The 27162-nt window shown below is 47.1% G+C and overlaps 3 protein-coding genes across 3 annotated transcripts in view; 1 reads left to right on the top strand and 2 right to left on the bottom strand.

The window, feature by feature from the left end:
- Positions 1-534: 534 nt before the first annotated feature.
- Positions 535-26621, bottom strand: LOC128307422 (cytosolic carboxypeptidase 2). Its single transcript, XM_053045251.1, has 16 exons — positions 26537-26621; positions 17669-17850; positions 11967-12119; positions 10298-10530; positions 8454-8603; positions 8028-8334; positions 7822-7926; positions 7568-7743; positions 7326-7488; positions 7096-7254; positions 6940-7008; positions 3155-3388; positions 2504-2922; positions 1796-1984; positions 1436-1726; positions 535-1306 (listed from the first exon to the last, which is right to left on the bottom strand). The coding sequence occupies exons 1-16, from the start codon at positions 26619-26621 to the stop codon at positions 802-804; spliced, it is 3420 nt and encodes a 1139-aa protein (XP_052901211.1). The 3' UTR covers positions 535-801.
- LOC128307423 (glutamine-dependent NAD(+) synthetase) overlaps positions 1124-27162 on the top strand; it is a 38041-nt gene continuing 12002 nt past the window's right edge. Inside the window, exon 1 of the mRNA XM_053045253.1 lies at positions 1124-1260. The gene's annotated coding sequence lies outside the window, so the exon portion shown is untranslated. The remainder of the gene's footprint in view (positions 1261-27162) is intronic.
- LOC128307424 (uncharacterized) lies at positions 3835-4432 on the bottom strand. The gene is made up of 2 exons (XM_053045254.1): positions 4340-4432; positions 3835-4210 (listed from the first exon to the last, which is right to left on the bottom strand). The coding sequence occupies exons 1-2, from the start codon at positions 4415-4417 to the stop codon at positions 3914-3916; spliced, it is 375 nt and encodes a 124-aa protein (XP_052901214.1). The 5' UTR covers positions 4418-4432; the 3' UTR covers positions 3835-3913.

Here is a 27162-nt window from a genome sequence, read left to right as displayed (position 1 = left end):
TATTTTTAATGTTTTTCGTTTTTTGTTGCTCGCACCGCACCATCGCACTGAATCCTTGCTCTGGCGGTGCAGGGCAGGAGAGAGTGTACATTTGCGTGCATCAGGCATAAAATTAGTGTGTTGTTTGTTTTAAGTTACTCGTTTTCATACATACATGTTTGAACATTTAGTTCACCATCCCACATGATGCGATCAACGTGTGTATCTGGTGTGTTTTAGGAAGATAGATAAGAAACGGGGTGTTGCGTCAAACTCATCTCGGGCCGAAACACTATCAAATTGCCATTAATCTGCCTGCCTGGTTGTTTGCTGCCACCTCGCTAGTCCGTTTTTGCGTGTTAAGTGGTGGTAAGTTTTACGTAATGTAAACTGAACTACCCAAACCCGCCTCTCCCCGGAACGATGTTGTTATCACTTGCCAGGCAGATGCTGACCACATATAAAACGAAATTATCTCACCTGACAACGACAATAGAAGTTGTGGTTATGGGAGTTTCTTTTTATTTGATTTATTTCATCACTACGTGTATCGTTTCTTATGGTTCTAGAATGCATTTTGCGTCCGGTTTGTTCCTTAACTTACAAAACTCTTCACTCATGTTAAATGCTTTCTCGCCCTCTGTGTGTCACCTGCTTCAGCCGCACATATAACGTAACTCCTGGGTGCGTGTACGTGCGCATTGTCCGAAGGAACAGAACATGAAGAGAATATGCCGATGGAAAACAAGAATGATCCCGAAAAAAACTGAACTAACAACCTCACCGAACCGCTATGTACATCTTGTCCCTTCCATCGCTTCCCTAGCATGGCAGTTTGTCCTTCTTCTCCTTGGCGGTGCGTTTCTTCTTGTGCTTCTTGCCAGTAACCACCTTCACGTTTCTTTCAGATTCCGTCTCCGAGCAGAGGGTTGTCAGTTGTATATCGATACTGGTCGTGGGCAGCTTGATCGGCGAGGCAGTGCTTTTGCCCCGGGTGCCGGCGTACGATTTACGCATCTTCGGCAGTGGCTGGGCGGCCGTAACCACGATACCACCGGTCCGGAACTTGCTGCCGGCCTTGACGCCCGGTGACGGCACAGTAGGCGGGCCGGTTCCGCTTCCGGCACCGTTCACACCGTTCGGTGCGTTCCCGTTGGGTCCGGCGGACAGGGCAGTCGAGGACGGGACGCTCAGCAGCGCCTTGCGGGGTGAACCGGCGGTCGACAGGGAGCTAGTGGCGAGCAGACGCCGTGACTGACCGACCCGTGCACTACGCGACAGGTGAGTGATGATTTCCGCCTTCTCCACGATCTTGCTCAACGTCGAGCTGAAAATCACCGGTAAACAGATGAACACAAACGGATGTGAGAAAGATAAAAGAAACCCGCCGGAACATATTAGCAGATACACGTTGGACAGTAAATGCAACGGAAATTCGGATACCCATATACCGTACCGTGTTTTTCGTTTCACTCGCGACATGTTGCTACTTCCACCACCGCCGTCCGTTCCGGTTTGGTCTGCCGGTTTCTTCTCACCGGCCGTTCCAGTGAGCTTGTGTTTGGCCGCGGCCGCAACCGCAGCAAACTGTTCCGAACCAACCGTTATCTTTACCCGCACGCTACGATTTTCCTTATCCTTCTGCGTACCGAGCACGTGCGAATGGTGCTTCAGCAGGCTTTTGTGGTGTTTTTCCTTCATGCTGCGCTTCTCATCCTTCCAGGCGGCCAACTTCTGTGAACAAGCGCTAGAATGCGGCAAGAAAAAAAAAACAATTATTAACCCCAATGAGATCTTAGTTGGACCAGGGTCTTACGTGAGGAGCGCTTCATTGTCGTAGTGAGTTGACTTGACGAGGGTTGGCGGTGCGCCCCAGGAAATTGGGCGCGGATTGTAACAATCGTTCACGTAACCGTCTGAGTGGGTACCGGTCCAGATGGAACGTTTGAGCGAGAAGCGCACTTGGCAGTGGTCCGGGCTAGCCGATTTCATTACGTCCACCGTTCTGGAAAGATAATTTCATCGATGATTACTACCCCTCCATAAGACACAGGATTGCAAGCTTGTGATGGATGTGTCCTCAATAAAATCCTACAAGTTCCCTTTGTTTTGCAATGAATTTACGGAAGACTACTCCGAAGATGTTGTTGAATGAGTTCATAGAACTCCGTATTAATCTTAATTCACTGATGTGTTGGATAAAACGAGTGCCATTCAAATAATGAGCTAATGATGTTCTTATTTTAGTGCTTCTCTTTTGTGGCTCTTTAGACCTATCATTTCTGACTTGTTTGAACTTTTATCTTGTGTATGAACATTGTTATATAACTGACATATTAACTTTTGTAGCCTGATCTTTTGATTATTTTTTTTTGTTATGCGGAGTCGATCCATATGTGTTTAGACGCACAACCTCTAATATATCCAACCATGTAGGTATATATTCCAGATTGATTCGCTTGGAGCCATTGTTCTTTAAAGTATAGAGTAATCTTACAAACGCTTCACTATTTTTAGATCGTACCTCTCGCTACCACTCGAACGCTGCCAGACCCGCTCCTTGCCAATAACCGGCGGGAACTCCTTGATGATGCTCATCACCATCTTGCTCTGTTCGTCCTCATCCTCGGACTGGTAGCGATTGGCCGCGGAACGTACGATCAGCTCCGGCGGCATGAGGTATTGCGTTTCGCAGCCGAGCAGCGTCAGCTTGCGTATGTTGTCGGTGCGCCGTGGCCGATTGCGCCGCCGGAACGTGCGCTTGACCGTGTTCTCCGTGTCGGAGGCGGCCGCCGGCGGTAGCAGCAACTCGTCCTCGGACGTGTACTCGAAGAAGTCGCTTGCCGGCTCGGTGGTCGGTATGTCCAGTACGATACGCTGCACGCTGTGCGATTTGCGTCTGTAGGCCGGTGGTCGCGCCAGCGGTACGGTTTGTTTTTTGCTCTGCAAACGTCGGAAAAAGGCGTAAATGGGTTGATGAAATGGCATCATTAAGGGAATTCCAGTAACAAGTGGAAGCAAAAACTGCAACGTCTCTTAGACACCTACTGTACAACTGTTGTACATACAGGGGAGTGAAGCAATTACAACATTGTAGTATATGTACAACTGAAGGATTGGTACCAATGGCCACAGGTACAGTTAGCTGTTAGAACCACCATAGTGATGGAATTACCTTCTTATTGCCCTTAAGCTTCTGGGGTAGCACCGGCGAAGATGGTGGCACCTTGAGCGTTGAACAGCATGGTCCCTCCAGCTCGGCCATACTATCCTTTCCTTCGTCCTCCGAGCTGCTGCTGCTCGTATCACCTTCATCGCTCGAGTAATCCGACAGCGGTATGTTGAGCGGTTCCTCCGCACTCGAACCTTCCTTCGACAGGCGCGTCAGAATTTTCATACGCAGCTTTTCCTGGTGTTGCGGAAAGCGTTGACACGAGAGCAAGTTGATCGTTGACGTTACCGGGTGAAGGGATGTATTGATTGGTTGATTTGAATGTAAGCCGTTCGACAATACGGTTAGAGAACGATAAGTCCAAACCGTACAGTTGTGTCGCGTACACGTTTGGAAGCGCGTCGGTTTGGACTGGAAGGCTAACGTTTACTGCAGCAAAGTGCCAGTGCTGTTGGTGCATTTTAAGCGAAAACAACCAGCGATCGGTTTAGGACAAACATAACACTAAACTGCTGCTCTTTTTCCAACACCATCTGCATCTCTTCTTTTGGTGAGATCTCGGGCTGGGTCTTGCCCTGCTTCTTATACATACTAAACTTATATCTACTAAATATTGTGCTGGTTACGAGCAAACAACAATAACAAAAAAAAACTCAAAACAAACTCAAAATACTTTCTACCGCGTTGTTTTTGCAAGGTGACGTTATTATTATAAACACATTGGGGGATCATTTCTACAATGGGCCATGAACAGGTATGATGTCAGATCGTACGCTCCTCTTCCTTTCCGGCGGTGGTAGATGGTTGAAGATGTGCACTTGACCGTCGTCGCTTCACCACCACGACCACCCTGCGCTTGACGATGCGTTTCGGCTTGGCGGTCGTTGCCTGTACAGCTTGCCGTTGCGCCTCCAGCTCTTCGGGCGTACGCGGTATCGGTATTGCGAGAAAGTGTTGAAACCGTCGTTTGATCGCTTCATCGCACGGTGGCGGCCCGTTCGGGTGGTAAAGATTCAGCACGAACCAGAGACACTGGCGCACTCTGCGCCGATAGACACGCTGCGTAGTGGATCGTTTAGTGGATGCCGAAATGAAATGGGATGAAGGTAGGTGTGTGCGTGAGTGGACACAACATCAAGAAAACGTTAGTATCACGAGACCATCAAGAGGAGGGTGGATTGTGTCAACCTGCCGGTGTTGCTCTCGATACCGCGCACTGCTGTTATCCTGTGTTGTATGGGTAACGAACATGGTGAGCAAAGACATCACACCACCATGACGTCGTGATGTCAAGTTTCTGTGAGGAATGGTCGGTGTTTGAACAGGGTAACTAGTAGCGTTTTGCGTTGCATCGTCTGTTCTAGTTAGTTTTTTTTTATACTTCAACTACCTCTCAAAACATTGCACAACACGGTGACATACATCTGTTTCAGTTCGATTCATTAACTATACTTCGGAGCGGAATTCATATAAACTACAGTAGAGTAAACAGATCTCTGGGCATTCGAACTCAAGCCTCTAGACAAACACGGACAAACCGGAGCTAAGCTTCTTGGACATTCACTTGGGAGGAGACGAGACAGAGTGACGGATACTGTGACCGCACGGTACGCACAAAACAGGATAGAAGCTCGTTAAGCTTCATGGCCAGAACCACTGGCGCCAGTTAAAAAGGAACGGCTTTTCCGGCTTCTGCTTTAACGGGTAGTAGCTGAACGGACGGGTAACGCTCAGCTTCCGTCGCTTCTCCAACCGGTCCTTTTCCTCTTGACGTCGTTCTTCCCGCTGGGCCTCCATCTCGTCGGCGGTCCGGGGCACCGGGATGCGCGTGAACTGTTTCAGCTTCATCCTGACCGCACCCTCGGACGGTGGCGAACCGTCCGGGTTGTGCAGGTTCAGTATATACCACAGATACTTCCGGACCATCTGCCGGTAACCACGCTGCGCGAACCCCGGCAACCATTTTGTCGATGCCATCCCGTGTGGTAGTTGCATGTATTGCGTATGTTTCACGCGGTACCGTGTTATGTTGGTGTGCGTGTGGTCGTAGCCCGGCCGTCATCAGTGTTGGAAAAGTGTAGAGAGGGGTTTAAGAGAGTGGTGGTTGAGTGTTTTGGGGCATAACTATCGACTGCTGGAGTTTTACCATGGATCAAGTACACTCCACAAATAGGTACGAATACACACACACACACATGATGTTACGAGAACAGGTCGACTGAATAATGTAGCTGTTAATCTGCACATATCGAACTTAGAGGTTGGACACTCGTCGAACTTAGAGTTTGTTTAGGCTTGAGCTAGATGTACGCCTTGTAAAGCCTGTGGCAATGAGTTCAATACATTCCCCTCCTCTATTTTTGCATACTCTCCATCTCTTCTTCACTTACTTACTTATCAGGCGTTACAACAGCTTCAAGGTCTTGGCCTGCAGGAGTTCTCTAAACAGGCGTTTAGATTTTCAGGCGGATGCATCAACGCCATCATTCCATCTCAATCCGGTAGTCCGGTGTCATTCTCATGACGTGATTAACCCTTTCTTTTTCGGTCGGCTATTAGATATGTAATCAATATAAATCAACACGTTCAAGTGAGCGAGTTGACATCATTCTCTTAAAAGTTCGGAACCAGTTTTATCCAAGTTTTCATCGGACAGCCTGTGCAATAGAACCCATGTAAAGGTAGTACGCATGCAACTTAACAAAGCGTACCACACAAACGTACCATACAAAGTTCAAAGAGCCTCCCCGTAGCTAAGTTCAGCATGTGAAGAGTAACAGCTAGGGAGCGAGATGCGAACGAGTTGGTTTGGAATGGTGCAACATTTTCATACACATGAAAAAGGAAACAGGAACATTAAACTACACATCTAAATTATATTGCTTTTACTTAGCACATAGTGGTTGTTTTTAAAACTAACACTTACAAACAATAACAAAGTGATGCAGATGAAAGACAGATTGAAAGCTTATCGTTTTTGGCATGTAGCACTCTTCTTTTGGTTTGTTTGTTGGTATCAGGTGGCCTGCCACACCGATAATAACATGCGCAAACATACAAGCGTACAAAGATACACGCAACATACATACGGCTAGAGTAATTGCAACGTTGGCAACAAGGAAATGATATACATGAGGGAGTTTTAGGATAACAAAATTGTGCGGAACGCGAAACTACACTACACGATCTTGTTCGAACTGACTGCAGAGGTTGAAACATTCGTATACCGAAGCCAATTACAGCCTGCGCGTGTGTATTATAGATCAACTAATATAAGTGAGGTCAATTCCGCGCATTTGCACGCATATCAGTCCCGAAATGGTTTTGTTTTTACTAGTGTGCGTGAGCGCGGTCACCGCGTGCCATTCCAGGTGAGACAGTATGTGACGTTTCGGTTACTACTGAGCGTGTTACTACTGGGTGTATTGAGGTGAGACTAGTGCTTAGAGATATGCATTTGTGAACAGTATCCGTGGGTGTATGTGTGAGAGAGGGAAACAGAGTGTGAGAGACAGAGAGTGGAGAGAAAGCTTGGGAAAGGCGCGTCGTTTTCCATTTTGTTTTGCAGAATGCATAACTGATCACATCACTGATAACCAGATCCGCTTGCGTTACGGTGCGTTACATGACACGGGTGTGTGCAGTACAGAAGTGTGATGCATTTTTGGTGTGCATTTTCAGCTTTCATTGAGCCACCAGAAGCTTTCCTGCTGCTGTACGCGCATCGCTTTCCGCAGCCTTTTCTCCCTCTTGCGTGTTTTCTTAATGCGTCTAAGGTAATAATTTACTTTGATTGGATTATCGTCGTAATAGTCCATCAGCGTCTCGCAGTATGCCCGCCCGATGTGCTCGTAGTCCTGTCGGTGGGATAAGAAGGCAACGAATAGGACGAATCAGTTAAAGAGTACGATCGCGTGAAAGCGATTGCTGGTAGAGCTATTTACCGCGGTGGAAAAGTGTGTACCGGCGCGGCCTCCCATCGTGCTGCCACCGAAGGATGCCTCCAGCGTGTAGCTGTTGGTGACGCCCAGCACCCACACGACGATCCGGCCGGTACCTTCCTTGTTCTTCTGCACCTTGAACTTGCAGTTCTCGAAGGAAAACTGCACGTTGAATAAAAAACAGAGTATTAAGAACCAGGGTCTTGGAAAGCCGGCTTCTGCAGCAGTAGTACCTTATCAGCCACGTTCTTGTGCAGCATTAGCGGGAAGACTTGCTCCAGCAGGCGGCGGTCCGGGTGCCGTTTGAGGTTCTCGCACCCGTAAATGAACACGTTGTGCTTGCGGGAGTGCGCATGCATATCGCAGTACATCGCCACCCCACAATCCTCCATCAGTCTGGGAAGGTAGGAGGCCGTGAGTGCGTTAGTTCTTGGGGGTGGATTAAAACGAATACTCGGGAAGCGAACTAGCCTACCTTCTGATCATTGCCTTCGTGTTCCAGATCGAGGGATAGGTTTCGCGTATCACCGTGCGATACTGGCGATTGAGATCACGCCCCGTCAGCGAGCTGCGGGTATTGCCCACGATGACACCGTCCGGGTTGAGCATGGGCACCAGCTTGAAGATGAACTTGTGTCGCAGCTTCTTCGCCTGCCGGGATAGAAACGCTTTGTCAAAGTTGTGTCCTTCCATGATATGATGCAGAAGGTGCACACAGCGTTCGCTTACCACGTACGAATCCCCAGTTATGAAGTCCATCAGACCCTTCATCATCCAAGAGGACGGGCTCTCACCCGGATGAACACGTGCGGTGATAATGACTGCTTTCTTTTTCTGTCCCCCCCCCCACCCCAAAATCGACAGACAATGGTGAACGGGTTAGGTTTGGTAGAATTCACAAACATCTCGGGCATATCCTGCCCGGTCTCTACTACCTTTTGATTGTCGTCTTCGTGCGTTGTCGGCGCGGTGACGGTGAGATAGTAGACGTTGTTGCCGGCGAGCGAGCGGCAGAGCAGCCGCAGCTTGCAGAACTTCGACTTGACCGGGTTGCGCTGGATGCACATCAGATAGTCCTGCAGGTCGGAGTAGGTGTACGGGTAGCTGTGGGCAAAGTAGACCGTGTCGCCATCGTACTTGAACTCGATGTTGAACGACAGTGTGAACGAGCTGGTACCGATGTATTCGTCCTCGTCGTCATCGACCGGCCGGTGATGGTAGTGGCTGTAATTGTACCCATTGCTGGAATGGGAAGTTTTCCACCCAAAAAAAAAACAAAACCCCATTGACATAAGACACCAGAGTGAGAGAGAGGGTGTGTGTGTGCGGTGTCTGCCGAACGGTGACAATCATTGTCATACCTGTTGTCCTCGTTTCGGAAGTAGGCAATGTTGTCGCCGCATCGTCTCCAGCCGACCTGATTGCATTCTGCATCCATCGTCGAGTACATGAGCGGTCGCATGCCCTCCTTGTACAGGCTGTCCGGTTTTGTTAGATTGATGATGGAGAATCTGTGACGAATCCGTACGATCGATAGGGAATTTTAGACTCTACCTCTGCTAACTGTACCACACTAACACACACACACACAGACATAGACACAAACATACAAAACACTTGGCGTTCCTTGACCCGCGTTGTCTCTCTTCCCCGGGCATCTGCACCAAGCGAAGTTGCAACACACAACACACGACCCTCGGACTACCAGGACTGGCCTCGCCGGTCAGAAGATTATTTTTATAACTGTCCCCAAGTTCCCCCGATTCTGAGCAGGCGAAGGTGGAGGGTGCTTTCCGCCCTAGAAGGCGACGAGACCCACCAGAACAGCTGTGCCGACTTAATTGGCCCACCGGTGCGTTGTATTTCATCTTTCAATATTTCCTCGTGTCTAAAACGGTCCCCAAACCCCAAAAATTGCACTCGGCTCGGACAAGACGACAAGCTCGACAGAACGACCACCCATGTAACGCTTGGAAGGCGAATACAGTGTCGTGCCGTAAAGATGTCAGCTGTTTCGCCAGCTGGAATAAATGGGCCTCAGTATGTTCCGTGGTTGTTTCTTTTCCAAATCATCCGACCACGGTGCTTTGTGTTTATGGGTGACATGCGTGCAACATTTGCACAAATGAAGGTCCCGCAAACCCCCGCCTGAAGAATGTGCAGTAGGTATACTCTGGGGGTTTTTGCAGGAATAATGGGGGGAACATTTTGAGGTTAAAATTTGGAACGAGTTTTGCTATTGAGGAAAGGTCGTCTATATTGAGAATTGCGTTTCAATAGGTTTATAGCTTGACTGTAGCGAAGTTCCAAGAGTTAATGACTTCTTTCCGTATACAGAGACAGTGCTCCGAGGACCACAAAACCCATTCTAACCTCACTTTCTGGCACGGGCAGAAATAGTATCACTTCTTCGAATTAAACAACGCACAGTCGGTGTTTATCGCCACCATATGCTACCCACATGGTCCGTGCTTCGGTTGCATCTTTCTCATCTTACCCTTCTACCCTTTGTTCCGACTCCCCTCCCCAGTAGCGATACTATTCTTGGCAAACTTCGATTCGCCATGGAAAGCACCACGCGGGGGTCGTTAATTCGTGTGAGGATTTGCAATTTCCGATGGAAATCAGCGGGATTAGTAGTCCGGCTGATGGAAACGCGCTCACACTGTTGTTTTGCCCTGCCTGTTGGCACGATCACAGAGGAGGTTCCCGGACATACAACAACGGGCAAGATATGCCGCAGAGGGTGACCTCAGGTCGTTAAGCATAATAATCGGATAATTTCGCGCGCGCGCTGCATGGCAAGCGAATGGATGTTCGGTTTTGCTGGCGACGCTCTGCAGCAGCAGCGATAGGAACATCCCAGCGCCGGTTAAAACGGCGTTGGAACATTTCGTGTATATTTATACACGAACACAGCAGGCCAGTAATTAATGGGACGGATGAGGGCGCGCGAGAGCGCCGGTGTCTGTGACTGTGACACGCTCCGGAAGAAGGAGAATAAAAATACAAAGCGACCATGGAAAACGTACGGCTCGGAAGCGATATTCATCCATTGCCGTCGGTGATGATGTACATTCTGCGAGATGCGTGGGATGTTAGAGCAGTGCGAGCGTGCGCTCGTTAAACCCGACACCGACATCGGATGCCCAAGCGAATGGTGAATGCACACGGCACACGGGCCCACGGCGGGACTCAGACTCACCTGTACACTACCTTCGCCTTGGTGTTCTTCACCTGAAAGTAGAACCACTGCGTGTGCCGGTTGGTGTACATGTCCGGCCGCAGGTAGAGCTCGTAGTACGTCGGTGTTATCTTGATGGCGCGGCCAAGATTGCCGCTCTCGAACCGGGACTCGAACACGAGATCGTCCGGATCGAGCGGTGTCGGATGGGCGGCCGGTTGCGCCTTCGAGCCGCCGACCGTCGAGCGGCTAAACTGCGGACAGAGATCGGGAGCACGATTAGTGGCTGGTTTGTTGGATGCGCCGGACGCCATCGTTTCCCGCCGTGACGACCCATTCTGTTCGCCCTCGGAATCGTCCGACTCGTCGTTATCGGCCTCATCACTGTTGTGGTTGTTGTTGTTGTTGTTGTTGGAGTGTCTCAGTGCCGAACTGCCAGGATCACTGTCTGCCGGGCTGCAGCTGACACCATCACCAGCTCCAACACCGTCCGGCTCATCGTCGTCTGTGGGAGATGCGGCCGTGCTTGCGCGCTCTTCGGTTGCTGAGGTGCCGTGATATTTACATCGACGGTGGAGTCGCCTAGCAGCACCGTAGTCAATCTCACGCTCGGGCGTTGGTGACTCCTCCACCGGATGGATGATCACATTCTCCTCGTCGTACGGCAATATCTCGCTTGCATCGTTCATTTCCTCGTACGAGTACTCCCGGTCGGCGTACTCGCTCTGCTCCCAATGTAGCAGCGTGCGCTGGAGCCGTCGACGGAGCTGCCGCAGGTGTCGAAACACCGACTCGCTCTTTGCGCACGGTGATGGTTCGGGATCGGATTCGGGCGTCACCCGTAACTCATCTTCCTTCTGGTGCGTTGGTTGGCAGTGTTGCCAGTGTGGTACGTCAGTGATGGGCGTGATGGTGCATGGGTGTGTTTGGTGATGTATATACGGGGAAAAGGAGTCAGGTGAGGTGATACAGGACAGCAGGGGGTAGGGAAGGAATATAGAAAAAAAAGAAGAAAGTGCAATGAAGGCAAACAGAAGAAGGTAATTACGGAAGAAAAGCAACCAAAACGCGTAACAAACAGCACTCTAAGCAGCCGAAGCCTTAATGAGCTTCCATCTTCTTTCGGGGAAGCGGCATAGGAAGGTGGATGGGAGACTGGGTAGCGAGATGAGGCTGGAGTGAGGGATGGAGATTGCAGCACAGTGGCGTTGTGCGTCAATCGTGTTTATATCGCACTGAAAGCTGCAGTGCACGCACCGAGATGAGATTAGCGCCTTGGGATGTAGTCGCTTGTGCGGCATGATGCTCCTCGCCGGTGAGGATGATATACGCACGCACATCATTGCTGTGCGATGTCAAAAGCATCCTCTTGTAGGAGCGGCAGTAGTAGCATTTGCATTCGTTTCGTTCCCGGCTTCTTATCAGCTCTTTTTTTGTTTTTTTTGGAGGTTTATAGCGGGAGATGGGTCGACGGTCGAGACCGGTTGGAGGATGGGAAGTAAAGGCATCCACAACAATAACAACAACAACAGCACAAGTACACGCACACACATACACAAGCGCGGCACACAGGAGGTAGCAGCGGGTATGTTAATAGCCGACGCCGGGCGACGAGGATTTTCCGGGTGTGTGCGAACGATGGGTGAGACAGAATGGCCCACACGTCGTGGGGGGTAATAGCGATACTTACGTAGTGAACAGCGCTGGTGGGGTTGTAGTTGTACACGATGATGCCATTTTCTTCACCTACCGGGCGCGGTTGCAGCTCCTTGCCGGTCGGCTGATAGTACGGTTCCGGTGTTTCCGGTGCGTCGTCCAGATGGTACACACGCTCCTCGAGTACCTAGCGAAACCCAGACGAAGAGTAATGAGAGCAGAGCGTTACAGCGTGCAGCTACTTAATTGAGTCGCTTTGTTGTAATTTTTGTTTCGTCTCGACAATCCGTAAACAATCTGTCATGTGCGTTGGAATGGTTGCGTGTATGGTGGTCTCTTATACCGAGCTCTTATACTTTACGTTGGGGGAAGATATGCAATCTACACTGTTCTTAAAAATGTTTAATTTATGTTCTCGTTCTCGAATCTTAATGCTTCTGGAATATCACGTAAAGTTATCTACAAATAGCGATGTTACTGCTCAAAGAGTTACTGGATCGCATTATATAAATGCATGTAGGAAATGAATCACCCTGTCCTTGTGACAGTTGAGGCGAGAGCTGGCAACACGGTTGTCAGAAGTAGGATAGCGAGAATGAGAGTCTGTTTCGAGAACTGACCGATGTCGGATGCACCTAAAATAAAAGGAACTTGCATTTTCGTTAATACCGGTTCCTACATGCATATGATGAGAAATTCTCGGAATTCGGGAGGAAATTCCCGTAAAACTGATTGACTTGATATATTCACCAAAAATTCTACAAATTTGATTTCTCTTCCTTTAGAAAGACAATGCAGTAGTTGACATTTGAGCTCATTCAAGCTTTAAATGTCCGCCATTTTGTTACTTCAACTTTAAATTTCCCTAAACTCCTAGGACAACGTACGAGGATTAAGTACGCTGGAATGCTATGGGGCAAAAGTTTATGGTGTTCCGGTGCTCCGTTGTAAACACTTGACTCACGTGTTAACTCCGGAGTATTTCGGAGTCCATTTCGAAGTTGACTCCGGAGTTACCTGGAGTAACCCGGAGTTGACTCCGAAGCAACCCGGAGTTGAGTAATCCTGGAGTAATCCGGAGCCAAATTTAGAGTATTCCAGAGTCAAATTTGAAGTTATCCGGAGCAACTAGGAGACGGGTTATCAAACAGAGTTCAATCAAATCAAGCTTTTCAGCTTCGAAATCGGCTTGGAATCATGAATCCTGCAGTTCTTCATGCCCTCATTCGTTCTTGACTGTGCCTGCCAGCCTGTAAATTAAACAACTATACTCGGTTGTACTCTACCACAAACAAACTGCTCGAATTAAATCATGTCATGGATTACCGAGACAATACTGTCGTTTTTGAAACAAGAGTTCACTTGGCATTCTTCTGCTTTCTTTGTGAATTTGTCGCCGAGAATCAATGTGATGCAATAAATCATATTCAATCGTGCCGTTACCATTATTTCACATTTCCACTCCCCCTCCGAAAACACGACATTAATTACAATGTGTGTGTTGCCTTTTTTTGTGGGTTTGCTTTCTTAAACCATATCGCCAAAGCAAACGAGCAATTAAAGTCTGCTTCGCTTCCTCTCTCTCTCTCTCCCGCCCTCATATACCTTTTGCCATCAACCTAAGAAAGATATGACGCAGCTAGCAACAGCTGTGTGTGTCGCCAGTGTGGCGCACTTCCCGAGACCTCTGGCGAATATTAATTTAACGACCGGCGTTTTTGGCCAGGGATTTTCCCTGGAAAAGGTTAATCAATGCCAGCGACCCGCCGCCCCGACCACGATGCTACTTAGCATGGATATTTATTCGTCACGCGTCCTCTTTTCGGGAGGGTGGGGGAATGTGGGGTAGTAGAAGAGGGTCAAAGCAAACTAATCGATCCCTGCGCGTCCCGCCCACTCTTTGGGGTGGGTTGGAAAAGTGGAAATGGGAGGGGGTGGTATGCATCCCCACCGAACCATCCACCTTTGCAGCGGGATTTTGGTTCACGATTTCGGGAATATTGGTGGGTATTGTTGAAGAAGGTTGATAGGTGGAAGGGTGATAAGGGATGGGAGGAGAAAGACATTCGAAGCTCTAAATTTGGGAGACCTAGTGTGTGTGTGTATGTGTGCCGTCTGTGCATGATGAAGTGAAGGGATATCCAAGGGAGGAGGGGTGGTTGGGAGGGAAAGAAGAATCGGAATAACAAAACAGGAGTCATTGTACCTTTGCTTTCGGAAAATGGATTCTACCCTAGATTGGAAATACTCCGTCGCAAAAAAGAAATCTCCCGACATCATGCCGAGGGAGTGAAAGGGTGCTACAGAGGAATGCAAGCGAACGAGGAGGGTGTTTGGTTTGATTGCTTCTTTTTTTTTTCGTTCTTCTTCCTGGTGTATGTGCGCCGTTCGACTTTCTTTTTCCGGCCAACCACCTAACGCTGTCGAAAGGCATCTGACGGAAGCGGAAGGGTTGCCGTGTTGAAAATTTCGGTTGCGCTTCGATCGGTTCGGGGCCGCAGCGAGCCTGAAATGACTTCATCGACAAGCTGGACGGGAAAGGACGGGAAAGTGTTTGGGAAGGCGGGTTATCGATGATGGAACTTTCGGTACAATTGGGTTTTCTCTTGCGTGTTTTCTAAGAGCTTCATTTGAACGGCCGAGTGACGTAACGAGCGAATGAGTCGATCGGTTAAGAGGGACAAGAGGGGGTGGGGTGGGGAGAGGGAGGGGGTGGAAGCAACAACAGCCCGGGAACAGTCTAGTATCTGATGGTTTTGTTTGATTGGTTGCTCCAAGCAAACCAACAAACGAAGAGAGAGAAAAAAAACAACAACAACAACAACAAAAACATGACAAGAAAACAAATGATATGTTAAAAAAACAGCATACACACAAACACACGCACCCATACACATGTTGCCACAAATAAGGGATGATATAGAAAGGGGGGTAGTGGGGTGGTAGTGGTGATGGTGGAAAGCAGCGAAATTAATTTCACTTCACTGCCAGACGAACAAGCCTGAACAGGATCTCGTACGCTTACCCCCCTCCCCCCTCTCCCCACCCTCCTACCCCTCCCGATCACATCCCGGGGCACGTCAGCACCATCAACACTGGCTACGCTTTCGTCCTGCAGCGGAACATTGCTTTGGGTAAAATACGCTTTGATCTTGGCAATTTCGTGAACGAATGCTAAAGTCAACTACAGCCCCATAAACCTCTCAACCCCCACCCCACACAAACCCAAGGCTTACCCATATGTGACTTCCTGGATACACACAAACGCGTGCACAGCACCTACCCAAACCCCTTTCGTACGTATGTCACCCGTACATCGGAAGACACGACTCGGAAAAAAAATTCTAAACAAAAACTCCCCTTCCCCTCCTCCCAAAAAAAAAAGCGGAGAAAATCCAAAACTTTCAAGGCTTCTGTGCAACCGAAAGTTCGTTCAAAAACTTTTCACCCGGGGGGGGGGGGGTGGGTGAAGTGAACGCGTTCATTTCCGAGTCCGCCTTCTGAAGAACAGTTGAGAGGCTTGAGTGTTTTTTTTGTTATTTGCTCGTTTTTTTTCTCTCAGACCAATTAACATTAGTGTGGTGTGGTGCCGTGACCAGGATCCCGGCCAGATTTTTATTACAAAACTCCTCTTCAAAACAACACGCACCCCGGAAAAGCGCCGTATAGAAACAGAAAAACTGGGCTGGGAAAACTTCCTGATCGTTTTTCCGCCATGGGGAGAGGGTGGGTAATGAATGTAAAAAAAAAACAACATAAAATGGACGGATGGGGAAGGGCGGCTAAATATAGTGTCTAGCCAGCTGTGTATGTGCATTTCCAAAAACGTTTGTGGGCGGGCCAAGGAGATCCCAAGGAGATAAATGGACGGTGATCGGAAAATGTAAGCTAATTGCCTCGCCCTCCCCCACCCATCTCTCCCTTCCCTTCCACCTTCATTCTTCTACTTGTGAGTGGCTCGATGTCTTATGCGTTGTTGTTGCTTTTAGTATTTCATTCCCCCTCCCCCTGTTTGAGAAATATTTTCGATTGATGGTAATTAACACAATCGCGTCACTTTAGCTGGCACCTGCTTTGAGTAGTGAGCAGTGTTAGATTGCCTTCACCAAAAAGGTAGGAAGGTATGAAATAATTAGTCGACTGTATCAAGTTTTGGACTTTTGGTCGTCCTTTTGCTTTTTCGTTCAACGTTTTAGACGGTGTGTGTGTTTGTTTGTGTGTTTCAACATGCTAAAATTACGTACGATGCTTCCAATGGAAATGAACAAGGGGTTTTGATTTTGTTTTTCATTCGCCAGCTAAAAATGTATAGCGTGAGATAAAATTCTAGGCAAAAATAATGTTTTCTTTATTTTCACCTTATAAAACACGCAAACACACCGACACACCTATGTTCCATGTCATTTGAATACCGGATTCGTTTTGCAAGCCCTTTTCCCCCTCATCCTTGTCACTCACACTCACCCTCCCTTCCCGTCTGACTTGCTCCCCGCTTGCACGCTTAAAAGGAACACAAACAACCGGGCGCCTCCATCGCGTTTGAAGGTTTTGAGCGGAGTTCAAAACTCACAAAACCAATCTGCTTCTCGCAACGCACGTAGTGTGTTTTCGTTGTTGCTGTTATTTCTCTCTGTTTTTTTTTGTTGTTAGTGCAGGTTTGTGAGACCGTTTGTGATGTGTTTCGCGTGCTAAAAAGGAAACACAAACCTGGCGCTCCACCACCGTTTTCCCCCGTCCGATAGGGGTCGCCTCGGGCGAAATTGCGAATTCGGTACCGGTTGGAGAAGGTGTAGCTTAAGCGAGGTGGAACGGGTCAATGTGCTATCGTATCATTCGCTGAGTGAAGTGGTGAAGACACACTACCAACCACTTCATCACTCAAAAAATTAACTCCAGTTTCAGGGGTGTCCAATTCAATCTTTTTTGCGGAATTTATATATATTTTATAGATATTTATTTTATAGATATTCTTAATAACTGGTATTACGTTAGAAAAATAGCCAACTACATCAGGTATAAGGACTACAGAAATGCCCTTTCACTATTTCGAGAAGAAAATGTCTCCAAACTGATGTGAATTGTGCTTAAGATTAAAATATCAATAGATTTAAGCAATACGGCTTGGCCGTTCTTCGTGAATAAAAATATTGGAAAATTGAAACCAATTCGATCTACTGTTAAAATCAGTAACAAATATCTAAGTAAATATTAAGCTAAATGAGAAATAATTAAAAATCGACTCTAAAATGTCGAATAAATCATTATAAATAGTTTATTTTAATTTCTAGAATATGAAACAACTTTGTACAATGCTTGAAAGTAGAATGACATTTATCGAGCAAAAAATTTGTCATTTTGACATTTTTTTGTCGATTCGATGCCTGAAACTTGCCATGGTTTTAGTGTCGAAGCTTGCTTGTGACGTTTTCGCAGGCGATGAATTTTTTGTACCTTAGGGAATTATTATCCTTTTTTTAAAAAAGAAGGTGTTTGACAACCCTGATTGTGTATATTTTATTTTAAGCAAAAACTACATGACGGTTGGTCTACAAAACTATTTCCCCTTTTTTTCGCGTCATAAAGATTTGCTAGCTTTTATTTCGTTGTCTGCATTTGCCTTCCTCTGTGTGTCGCTTTTTTTCTTCATCAGTAGGCTTATAAATACGTTAGACCCCAAAAAAAAAACAACCGAATAATACCTTCCAAAGCTGAGAAGGACGAAAACACCGGACGTACCTGACATTCGATGGGCCATCGGGGGGCCTGCTGGGGGCAATCATAGTCTCGTTCCTTCGGCAGTGCGAACAGTTCCCGCGGCTCCTTCAGGCGCGCAATCGGACGGAGCGTTTTCGAGTCGGTGTTCACCTCGAGCTGATGCGTTTTGAGGCTGTTCGACAGAAAGCTGCCCAAATAGCCGGCTGGTAGCGGTGTGCAGAAGATGGGAAAGAAAGAAAAGAAACACGGTTCAATGGGTGATATTGGATTTGGTAGCGCCACAAAGCGGGAGAATTTCTCAATTTTCTTTAATTTCCTTTTTAGTAAAATGGCGTTATTCGAGTGAACGCTTTCGTAGAGTTTTGGTTCGTTATTGCACTTCTGGGAAGGATGGGGGGTGGTACGTATCGGAATGTCAAATTATAAAAAAACTACCCTTGCATGGTACAAATGTATCCTCCTCCCCTGCTAGTACGAAACTAAAATTGCACCCAAAGCCACAAAGAAGCACGTGTGGTCCGACTGGTGGTGGTGGTAGGAAGGTAAAAATAAATCTTCCCATTTTTTTTGCGATGCGATTCTTTCATAAGCTTTTTCATCTTCTTGCTGGGTTCGTCTTGCTCTTCTTCTCTCTTCGCCTCTTGTCATCACTTGAAGAAGCGATACACGTATAAAAGGGATTGCTGTGGTACGGAAAAATGGGGATACGAAGGGATGAAGGGGGATGAAGTAGCCCTGTACAGAGAAAAGTGCAAGATGATGGTCTTCCCTCCTTTCTCCTTCCCCTTTGCTACTTCCCCTGCTTCGCTCCGTCTTATACTTGATGAAATGAACGCGCAAATCTCATCGATAGGAAAAAGGGACTTGCACAAACGTGCCACCCGGAACGAGGCCAACAAGGCACTTGAGAGCACACCAGCAAACGGTTGATGAGGTTGCGCTAAAAGTGTATGTCAGTGTCGAACTGGTAGCATCAGCAAAAACCCACCAACCGCCAACAACACCGAAATCGTCAGCGGTGGGCTGCGCTTCACTTTGGCCCGGGGTTGATTAAACATTCATAAGCCCTAATGAGCTTGCGATTTTTTTTTGTTGTTGCTCGGTATATTATTATTATTATTTCGTTACCACATTCGCTCACTAGCGGCCCGCGCCAAGGACTTATTTACGGTTACGCGACGTGGGCGTACCGGATCGCAAGATGCGAGGTACAGGAAAATCCCCGAACCGCAATGAAAAGGAAAAAGCTCGTTTCCTTGAGATTTTCGGAAGCCGCATTCGCATTTGGTTTATTTCGCGGTATTTTTTTCCTTCTTTTGGTTCGCAAGCGATGGAGACGCCCGGTGCCTGGTGGATAAGCGATGGAGACGCCCAGTCTTCGGTGGACGGATGCGATTAGGTGATGCGCGCGTGTGTGTATGGGGGGGGGAATGTGATGTTCATCCATGGTTTTTTCCTTTTTTTCTCGTACGGAATGTGACTCAGTGGTATTTCGCATATTAATCATAAGGATGGTTAGAATTTCATTGTGCGAGTTCTCTCTTTTTTCATGTTACGCCACGTGCAGAAGGATGGGCAAAAAAACCGCAACAATAGTTGTTTCTATGTAGTGGGACAAGATATGCTTTGTTGCACATAAGAATAAAAAAACTGTAACTAACGTCCAGAGGTTTTTTCGTGGTTGTTGTGGTTCAAAGTAATATAGCAAATGCCATTAGTCTGTAGTCATTCATTGGTCGCCATTATAGTTACACATTTACACACATTTTGTTTCGCATTTTGTGGTGAATAGGTATTTGTAAGACCTAGTTCTAGCTTGCCATCTTAAATCCATCATTCCATTATGCCGTTCGTAATATATTTATTACTTATTAAAAGTATGAAAAGATATTTCACATATTCAAAATCTTATCTCTAGTAGCTCATTCCGTGCGTTTTAATTTGAAAATTAATTGTTTTTTTTAAATTCTAAAAGACCTCAGCACTGTACTGCGAATGTTACCGGTGTCAACCAGTGTAGATCAATGAATCTTCGGACGCTAGATGATCCATGTTTGATCTTCCATAGCGCATTTTACAGAAATAAAAACAAAGATATCATTTTTTTAGCACGCGCATCACCTAACCACCAAACACCGGGCGTCTCCATCGCTTAGAAAAATACCGCAAAAATACTCAAATGCGAATACGCCTTTCGGAAAATCTCAAGAAAACGAGCTTTTTCCTTTTCATTGCGGGTCGCATCTGGGAGGGCATCAAACGGGGGTGGGAAAACACACAAACATGGCGGTGCACCTGAATGCGTGCAAATATCAAGCAAGTGTGCCATCGGCACAGCATCCGCGGCTTGTGAGATATTGTGTAAAAGACAACGTAAACATTCCCCCCCCCCTCACTCCCTCTCTCCCTCCCGTTTTTCCTTTCCCTTCCCTCCCCATCTCCCTTTAAAGTAGGCAGTATCGCGATTGGCACGGTTCGCGTTTTTTTTTTTGTTATTGTTGCTGATCTTCACGGTCTGCACGGAACGCGGGGTTTGCCATGCAAAGCCAACCGAAACCAACTGCGAACGATCAGCTGTTTTTTGCGAATGGCGGCCCACACACACATACACACGCACGCACACTCACAGCAGCACTTCATGTTTCATGTTGCGCGGATCGGTGTGTTTCCCTTTGTTCTCTTTGGTCATTTGGTTTCTTTTCCGTTCTCTCTGTTGTGTTGTTATCGTTGCTACATCGATGCACTTTCGCGGCACTACGATGCGCTTGGTTATTTTCTTTAAGGGTGTGTGTGTGTTTGAGTGCGGGAGGCTGTTGCTGTCTGAGCGTTTATTGTCGCGCGTTTATTTTGTAAATCAAAACAAATCCCGGTTTCGGACTGAGAAGGGGGGGAATGAGTATTGGGATGTTGAATTTGATTTTTGGACCTTCTTCACGCTTTCCCTTTTCGCTCGCTCTCTATGCAGCTGTTCTAAGCATAAGACAAGGTTCGTACCGTTGTTTGCAGTGGCGTAAGGAATGATTGTTGATCAGTCACGTTGATCCGGGTTGATTGTTGGTGCTTTGGTTGGCCACTCGGTTACTTTGTCAGCAAAATGAGACGCCCCCCAACATGCCACTCACACACACACGCGCGCGCGAAACACTACCGATTCGGGCACAGGACGCACATCGACTCAGCAAACGGACACAACACCCGAACGATCGACGTTAAGGCGCACACAGGAAGCACAAAACCGCGGTTGGTCCAAAAGGCCAACATACGCGAAAACAACAAAACACTCAAACACACCGCAGGCTGCTTAATGTAGCTGTGGTGCGTGTGTGTTTCTGTGCACGGCTAGGACAACTTTGCCGAGCCCCGAGCTCGTGCTGTTATGATACGTCCACCGACGAGCGTCTTCACCGAGCGACTAAATGTGCAAAGCGAACGCCTGGTTGCTGGCTGGTCGGTCTCCGGACTGTATGGGAATGTACGGTTTCCCAACCTCCATCAAGATCCTTCGCAGCTGCTGTCTCTTTTGCTCCTTCTCTCTCTCGCTTTCTCGCTCGTTTTCATTCCCATCCCGCCGTTAAATGGTGCGCTTTTCATGTACGCCCCCCCACATCCTCCATCCTCTCTCACACGCCCGTAAGGTGGAAAAGTCTCCCCGATGTATGTCATCAACGACGCGCGTAGTAGAAAAAATAAATACGCGCGCTAAGAGAGAGAGAGCGCGAAAGAGACCGTGCACGATATGCACGAGCTGTACAAAGGAAAGGGGGAAAAGTACAGGAAAAGGGAGGGTGAAGAGGGGGGGAGGGGGTGGAAAGAGGGTGCCGAGAGTACGCGCGCTCCACGCAAAACAAATCGGCTCCCCCATACGCGACGAAACGGTAGCAGTGCGCTGGTCGTTTTTGTGCAGTTCGTTTGCACAGTGGTGCAGTTGGTGGACAAATATATAAATTTGTGTGAATTTCAGTGAATAGCCGGGTGGTGTCTGTAATTTCATCAAGCAACTGTTTTTGATTGTGAATTTGTTTTTGTGAGAAACTATTTGCAACATTATTTGACACATTACACTAACTTTGTTGAGACTCAGTGATTTTATGATACTGATAAATAGAATCTTCCCGTACCAAGGATTCACTATTTGGCTGCGTGGTACAATAAGCCTAGTAGGCCATTAATGACAAGAAAGCCAAGAACATTAAGAAGTGAGAGTGAGAGAGATGAATAGAATACAGAAAAAGACCTCACAAAAATTGAGGAAAATCAATTAAAATGTAGTATTGTAATCTTGAATTTTCTTTTCATTCATCCCAACTGACAAACACGATTATTAAAATGGTTCTAAATTATAACTCTGTACCATCTAAATCTGAAAAGCATCATATGCACCTTTTAATGATTTTCCTAACAATTATAAAAGCTTGTTGAATTTGTTTTCCTTTGTTCCTAATATAAAAAGGAAATTACAAGTATAAATTCTATACAACCTCGTCATGAAGCGTTTTTAACTAAAACTTAATAATTTACAATGGATGAAAAAAAATCATCTTGAGTTAATTGTTTTGGGTTAACGTCAAACCGAAAATCCAACCCGATGCTGAAAACTTGATACGTTAGATGTAAAAAATATACGGAGAATACGTATAGTACAGCAGGCTATTGTACCTACATGAATGAAGAAGACGTTTTACAAGACCAGCTCATGTTATCGTTGTCGCAAAAGATAATTTATATAGTTTGAATTGTAAATTATTTAAGTTTAAAATTATTTTGTATGACAACTCTACAAGATTATTGGTTTACAGTGTACTTGTTTGTTGTGAGGTCATATAATAAACAATAGGAATAGGAGAGGTATAATACTGCGGATCAATACCTTCGACCAGATTGAAGGAATTCTACCAAGATGGTATAGGCCACTCAGTATTTGCTATAAAATTTTTAGCATCCTAATTCAAACTGTCAACAATAAGAAAATATTTATAGAATTGGTTTTGTCCATTATCGCAACCACTGTGCAAATATCGCTTCGCACACTATCTGTCACTCTCCCACTCTCTCTCTCTTTCTCGTATCGTTTGTTGCAAATTTGTTCGCACAAAAGACAACGTGCGGGGGGCGCAGCGGATGGCATCCTCCCCAAAATGGGACAAGCAATTGGCGTATGATATACGATACTCCGGATTGATCTACACGCAGAAACGATGTAGGCGTGAGAAACAAGAATGCAGCGTTGAAGGGGAGACGGAATCGGAAGCGAGTGATGGAACGGTGTAGCGTTAGCACATGTCGTCCATCAACCGATTCCATCATTGGGCCAATCCCGGTTACGGCTGGCCCTAACGTCTAGGTGGAAAGCAAAATGTCAAATGACAGCTGGGACTGGTTTTGTTTTGCTCTTTTGGGTTGTTGTTTTTTGCCTGCTCTTTTGTTGACAAGTTCTAACAGGTTGTTTGTGCAAGCATGGTACGGTGGAAAAGGGACACCGGTGAAACTCCACCAGGTATGGAAGAGCATCAACTCACTCCCGTATCAAGTACGGCCACGCGCTTGTTTTTCATCTTCCTTCGTACGCATCATTTGACTTTTCCTAAAGTGGTCCGGGATGCACCATGTGTGTTTTTTTTTATATATCGTTTGAGCATGATATCTGCCACTGTCAGATATTTGCATACAAAAAAACGACCTTTTCTGAATTCAAAGGAATCAAAGTTATTCATCCTTTTTTTTGTTTTTGTTTGGCATGGTCCTTTTCGAGTGGAAAATGGGGTTTTCGTGTAGTGTGGGGGACCGGACCCAGTGTGTCCTTTTCGTATCAAGGACGATAAAACACACTTGACACGGCGGGCTTCGGGACATCCTTTAAACTGAGTCCCCTCTCCAGAATATTCTTATCGTGTAACTTTTTTAATTATTTATTTGATTCTGCTTTTCACATCCCGACATCAAAGGTGAACGCATTCCAGAGAGTACACAAAATTTCACTTAAAAAAAACCCATACGCACACCCAAATTCCAATGCGAAATATGTGCTGTTGTCTTGTTGTGGAGTCTTCGGGATGTTCGCGACAAAATGGCGAACGACCGGTGTAGAAAGACGCGCGTTTGTTTTTAAATATACCTGATCTGCCGCGTCTCAGTACGGAACACAAACAATCTTAACATGTTCACCTCACTTTTCAAGGCATCCTCTCCTGTCCACTTCCTTACAATGTGTTGAGTGAAATGTGTTGGGCAGATTCTTTTCCGTGTAGTGACGTTTTCTTTTTTTGCTAAATTCTGGGAAGGCAAAGATACATTCCTGATCCCGAGCGTGTGTCGAACATGTCCACCTTGACATAGGCGCGCGGCACCACAGTTCGCGCGTTGATTGATTTTGCAGCTCCGCTCAGCTGTCGTGTGATTTTATTGATATTATGCTCCAAAATTCTCTATCTCCCTGCGGCGTGTGTGGGCGGTGCCAGTGATGTGCGACCACCCTAATGGCCATCGCCATCTTGTTTCCCGGTGGACAGGGAAGGCGTCTCGGTTAGAGACAGTGGGTATGAGAAAGGGATTGATTGTCGTGCATCTTATTAATAGCAACAACGCAAGCCGCTAGTGCCAGTTACGGAACGTTACATTTGTCCTTTGTTTGTAAACGGGGAGCTTTTTAACTCTTCCTGCACGTGATCGGGGCAGAAGCTTCCCCGTGAGTCGGTTTCGATGCGGTTCGATTTGTTTCACATTCGGCATCACCCGTTGCCGTGCAATCAGCTGTCTTTAGCGTATCAGCTGCCAATTTTTCGCACTGCTAGCAATAGACTCCTCTTCGCGTGGAATGTGACCATCACCACCCGGGGCATTATGACGCAACACCCGCGAAAAGTCCGCGAATGGTACGTTCCCCTTCATTTCGTCCGTGCCCTGTGCGATCAAGATGCAGCTTTTTCTCTGCCAAGCGCGACAGTTGTATGTGTCACACGCGGAATGACGTACGGTGGGCCGGTGGCGGTGGTTGTTATTCGCAGTGTACTGAAGGATGGTGAGCGTAATGACGCTCACCGTACGCAGATGGTGACTGGCGGATCATTGCAACGCCTTTTTTGAAGGTCGATCATCGCACGAGTGTATGAGTGAGAGTGCTTCTGAACGCCAACAACGATCAGCTGTTTAACCACAAAGGTCAGCCTGGGTAGCTGATTGCATCGACAATAGTAATGAACTGAATCTGCTTTAAATACGTCCAATCAGATGATTAGAATCTCCTGATTGGTGTTGAGTTGTCATAAGAGAAGAGAACTGTACGAAGTTACACAATTTATGTTGCAACAAGATCCACATTTCTTACTACATTTCTGTACCTCTCAAAACATCAATAAGAAATTCTTGACTCTCTGAGATGCCTAGTAAAAAACCCAGAAGAGGAGAACTACTGCATCATCATCTGTTCCGTACCTGGAGTTATCTCTGTTCAATTCTTAAGACACTGAGGATTTCTCGTTTTCTCGAGAACTTCAAGAATTCGAGGTATTTGACATCCGCTATTGGATGAATTGAATGTAATGTAGAATGAAGTATGACGCTAATGTAGAATTGAAGTATCTAAGAATTCCCACTTGCATTGATATACTTCCACAACAACTCTTCCGTATCTGTATTTAACTCTGTTTAATTCTTGAGCGATTGAGGACTTTTTATTCTCAATTTTTCAAGAACTTCAAGAGCTTGTATCAATTCTAGCAATACCAATTCTAGGATATCAATATCAGGAATACCTGATATGTGACGTCTGTTATTGGTGTTTCTTAGTTGAAGTATCTTGGAGGTCGAACTCGCAAAGCTATGCTTCCACTGCAACTCTTCCTTATCTAGAATTACATCTGTTCAATTCTTAGTAATTTTTGGGCTTTGAATTATCTATTTCTTATGAACTCCAAGAATTCGTATCCATTTTAAGAAATTCTCTTATTTGACATTCGTCATTGGAGCTTCTTAGTTGAAATATCTGAGAGTTCCAACTCGCATAGCTATACCTCCACAGATCTCCAATAGGTAACCACATCACTAACCTATTGGTATTTCCACAAGCACATATCACTCCTTTAAATTGTCCCTTGTAGTCACCATCACCCTACTTGGTGCCTTCTGACTCGAATGTTTCTACTCGCCAACCTGCAGCGAAGTTCATAACTGGGAAAACCCGGTACTATACAAGCCACCATGTTGTCCAATTTTCCTATTCGTCTCACTGCGTCTCACCGTTGGTGCACCACTCCACACCCACCCGCGGGGGTCGCGGCCGAATGGATACCGGCATCCCGGCAAAACAAACCACCCTAGACACCATATTCCACCTCCCCACCGTTACCCGGGCGCCCCCTGTTTCAAGGCAGTTGACGCCTTCACTTGCACCCTTCATTCCAGTCGTCCTATCCCCGTCCCCCCACTTCATCGTGCCGTGGATTCCCACTTTGTTGACTCATTTTCGGACATTTTGTGAATGTGTGTGTGTGTGTGTGTATGGGTATCGTATTCCATCACACGGTTCACTCACTCTACCGCGTTCGTTCGACGTTACGGTAAAGGCGAACGTCGGAACTGCGCTGCGGGCGATGGCACCTTGTTGTCTGCTGTGGAATGTTGAGTGACGGGTGAAAATTATTTTCACGGCCCGGTTCTTTGCCGTCCCGCGGCACCGTTGTTGCGTTAGATGGATTGGGGCATGTGGGGGATGAGTGTGTGTGTGTGTTGGATGAGTCATGTTTCAAAACCCGTCCCTTAAAGGATCGGTAAGACCTGCACTGTCTTTGCGCTTTGAAGTTAAAGATCCCGCTAAAGTGTGAGTGTGTTGTTGTGCGGGATGGTGGCTACGCAGAATGGTGGACATTAATTGGGGACCACCGTGACCACTCTCACCTTTCGCTGCGAGTGTGGCACAGACCGGGAATAGTTGCGTCTGCAGACACCGGACACGGTCGCCTGCCGCAAGGCTCCAGTTCATGATGGCGCTTGACGGGCCGCGTCGTCCTCTGTCCCTCCGCTTCCACCTCGTCCGCGCCCTCCGCCTCGTCGTCGTGGTTTTTATTCACCTGGCCGGTGTACATGTCCCTACGCACTCGCGCGCTTGACCCGACCGCGAGCCGCAAGGACAACCGACTCGAACACTGGGCAACAACACTAGCGGCTGTCGAGATATATCCGTTCGCGGGGTTGAGAACAGTGCAATACGTGCGTCCTTACGCACCACAAACACGAAGGAGTCCCGGTAAAACACTACTGAGCCGTGAAACACACTGCTGGTGGACGCGCACTGGTAACCGGGCCGCAATACAGGACAGCACGGGACAATGGTCGGCGTGGCTCTGGGCTGCAGCTGCACCCGTATACAACCGTTGTACACCAGGAGTTCGTTTCCCGCTTGCGCATCACCCGGCATCCATCAACCCAACCCAACAACCTGCCCCGCAGGTATATTATTCAGTCCAAGGTTCCCCCTCTCGGCTACCGGTGAGTTCACCACCATTTTGGGACGTAGACGTGTA

The sequence above is a fragment of the Anopheles moucheti genome, chromosome X (assembly GCF_943734755.1).
Source record: "Anopheles moucheti chromosome X, idAnoMoucSN_F20_07, whole genome shotgun sequence".
In the NCBI taxonomy this organism is placed as follows: Eukaryota; Metazoa; Arthropoda; class Insecta; order Diptera; family Culicidae; genus Anopheles; species Anopheles moucheti.
Note: the sequence above shows the minus strand (reverse complement) of the source record. Positions and strands in the feature narration are given on the sequence as shown.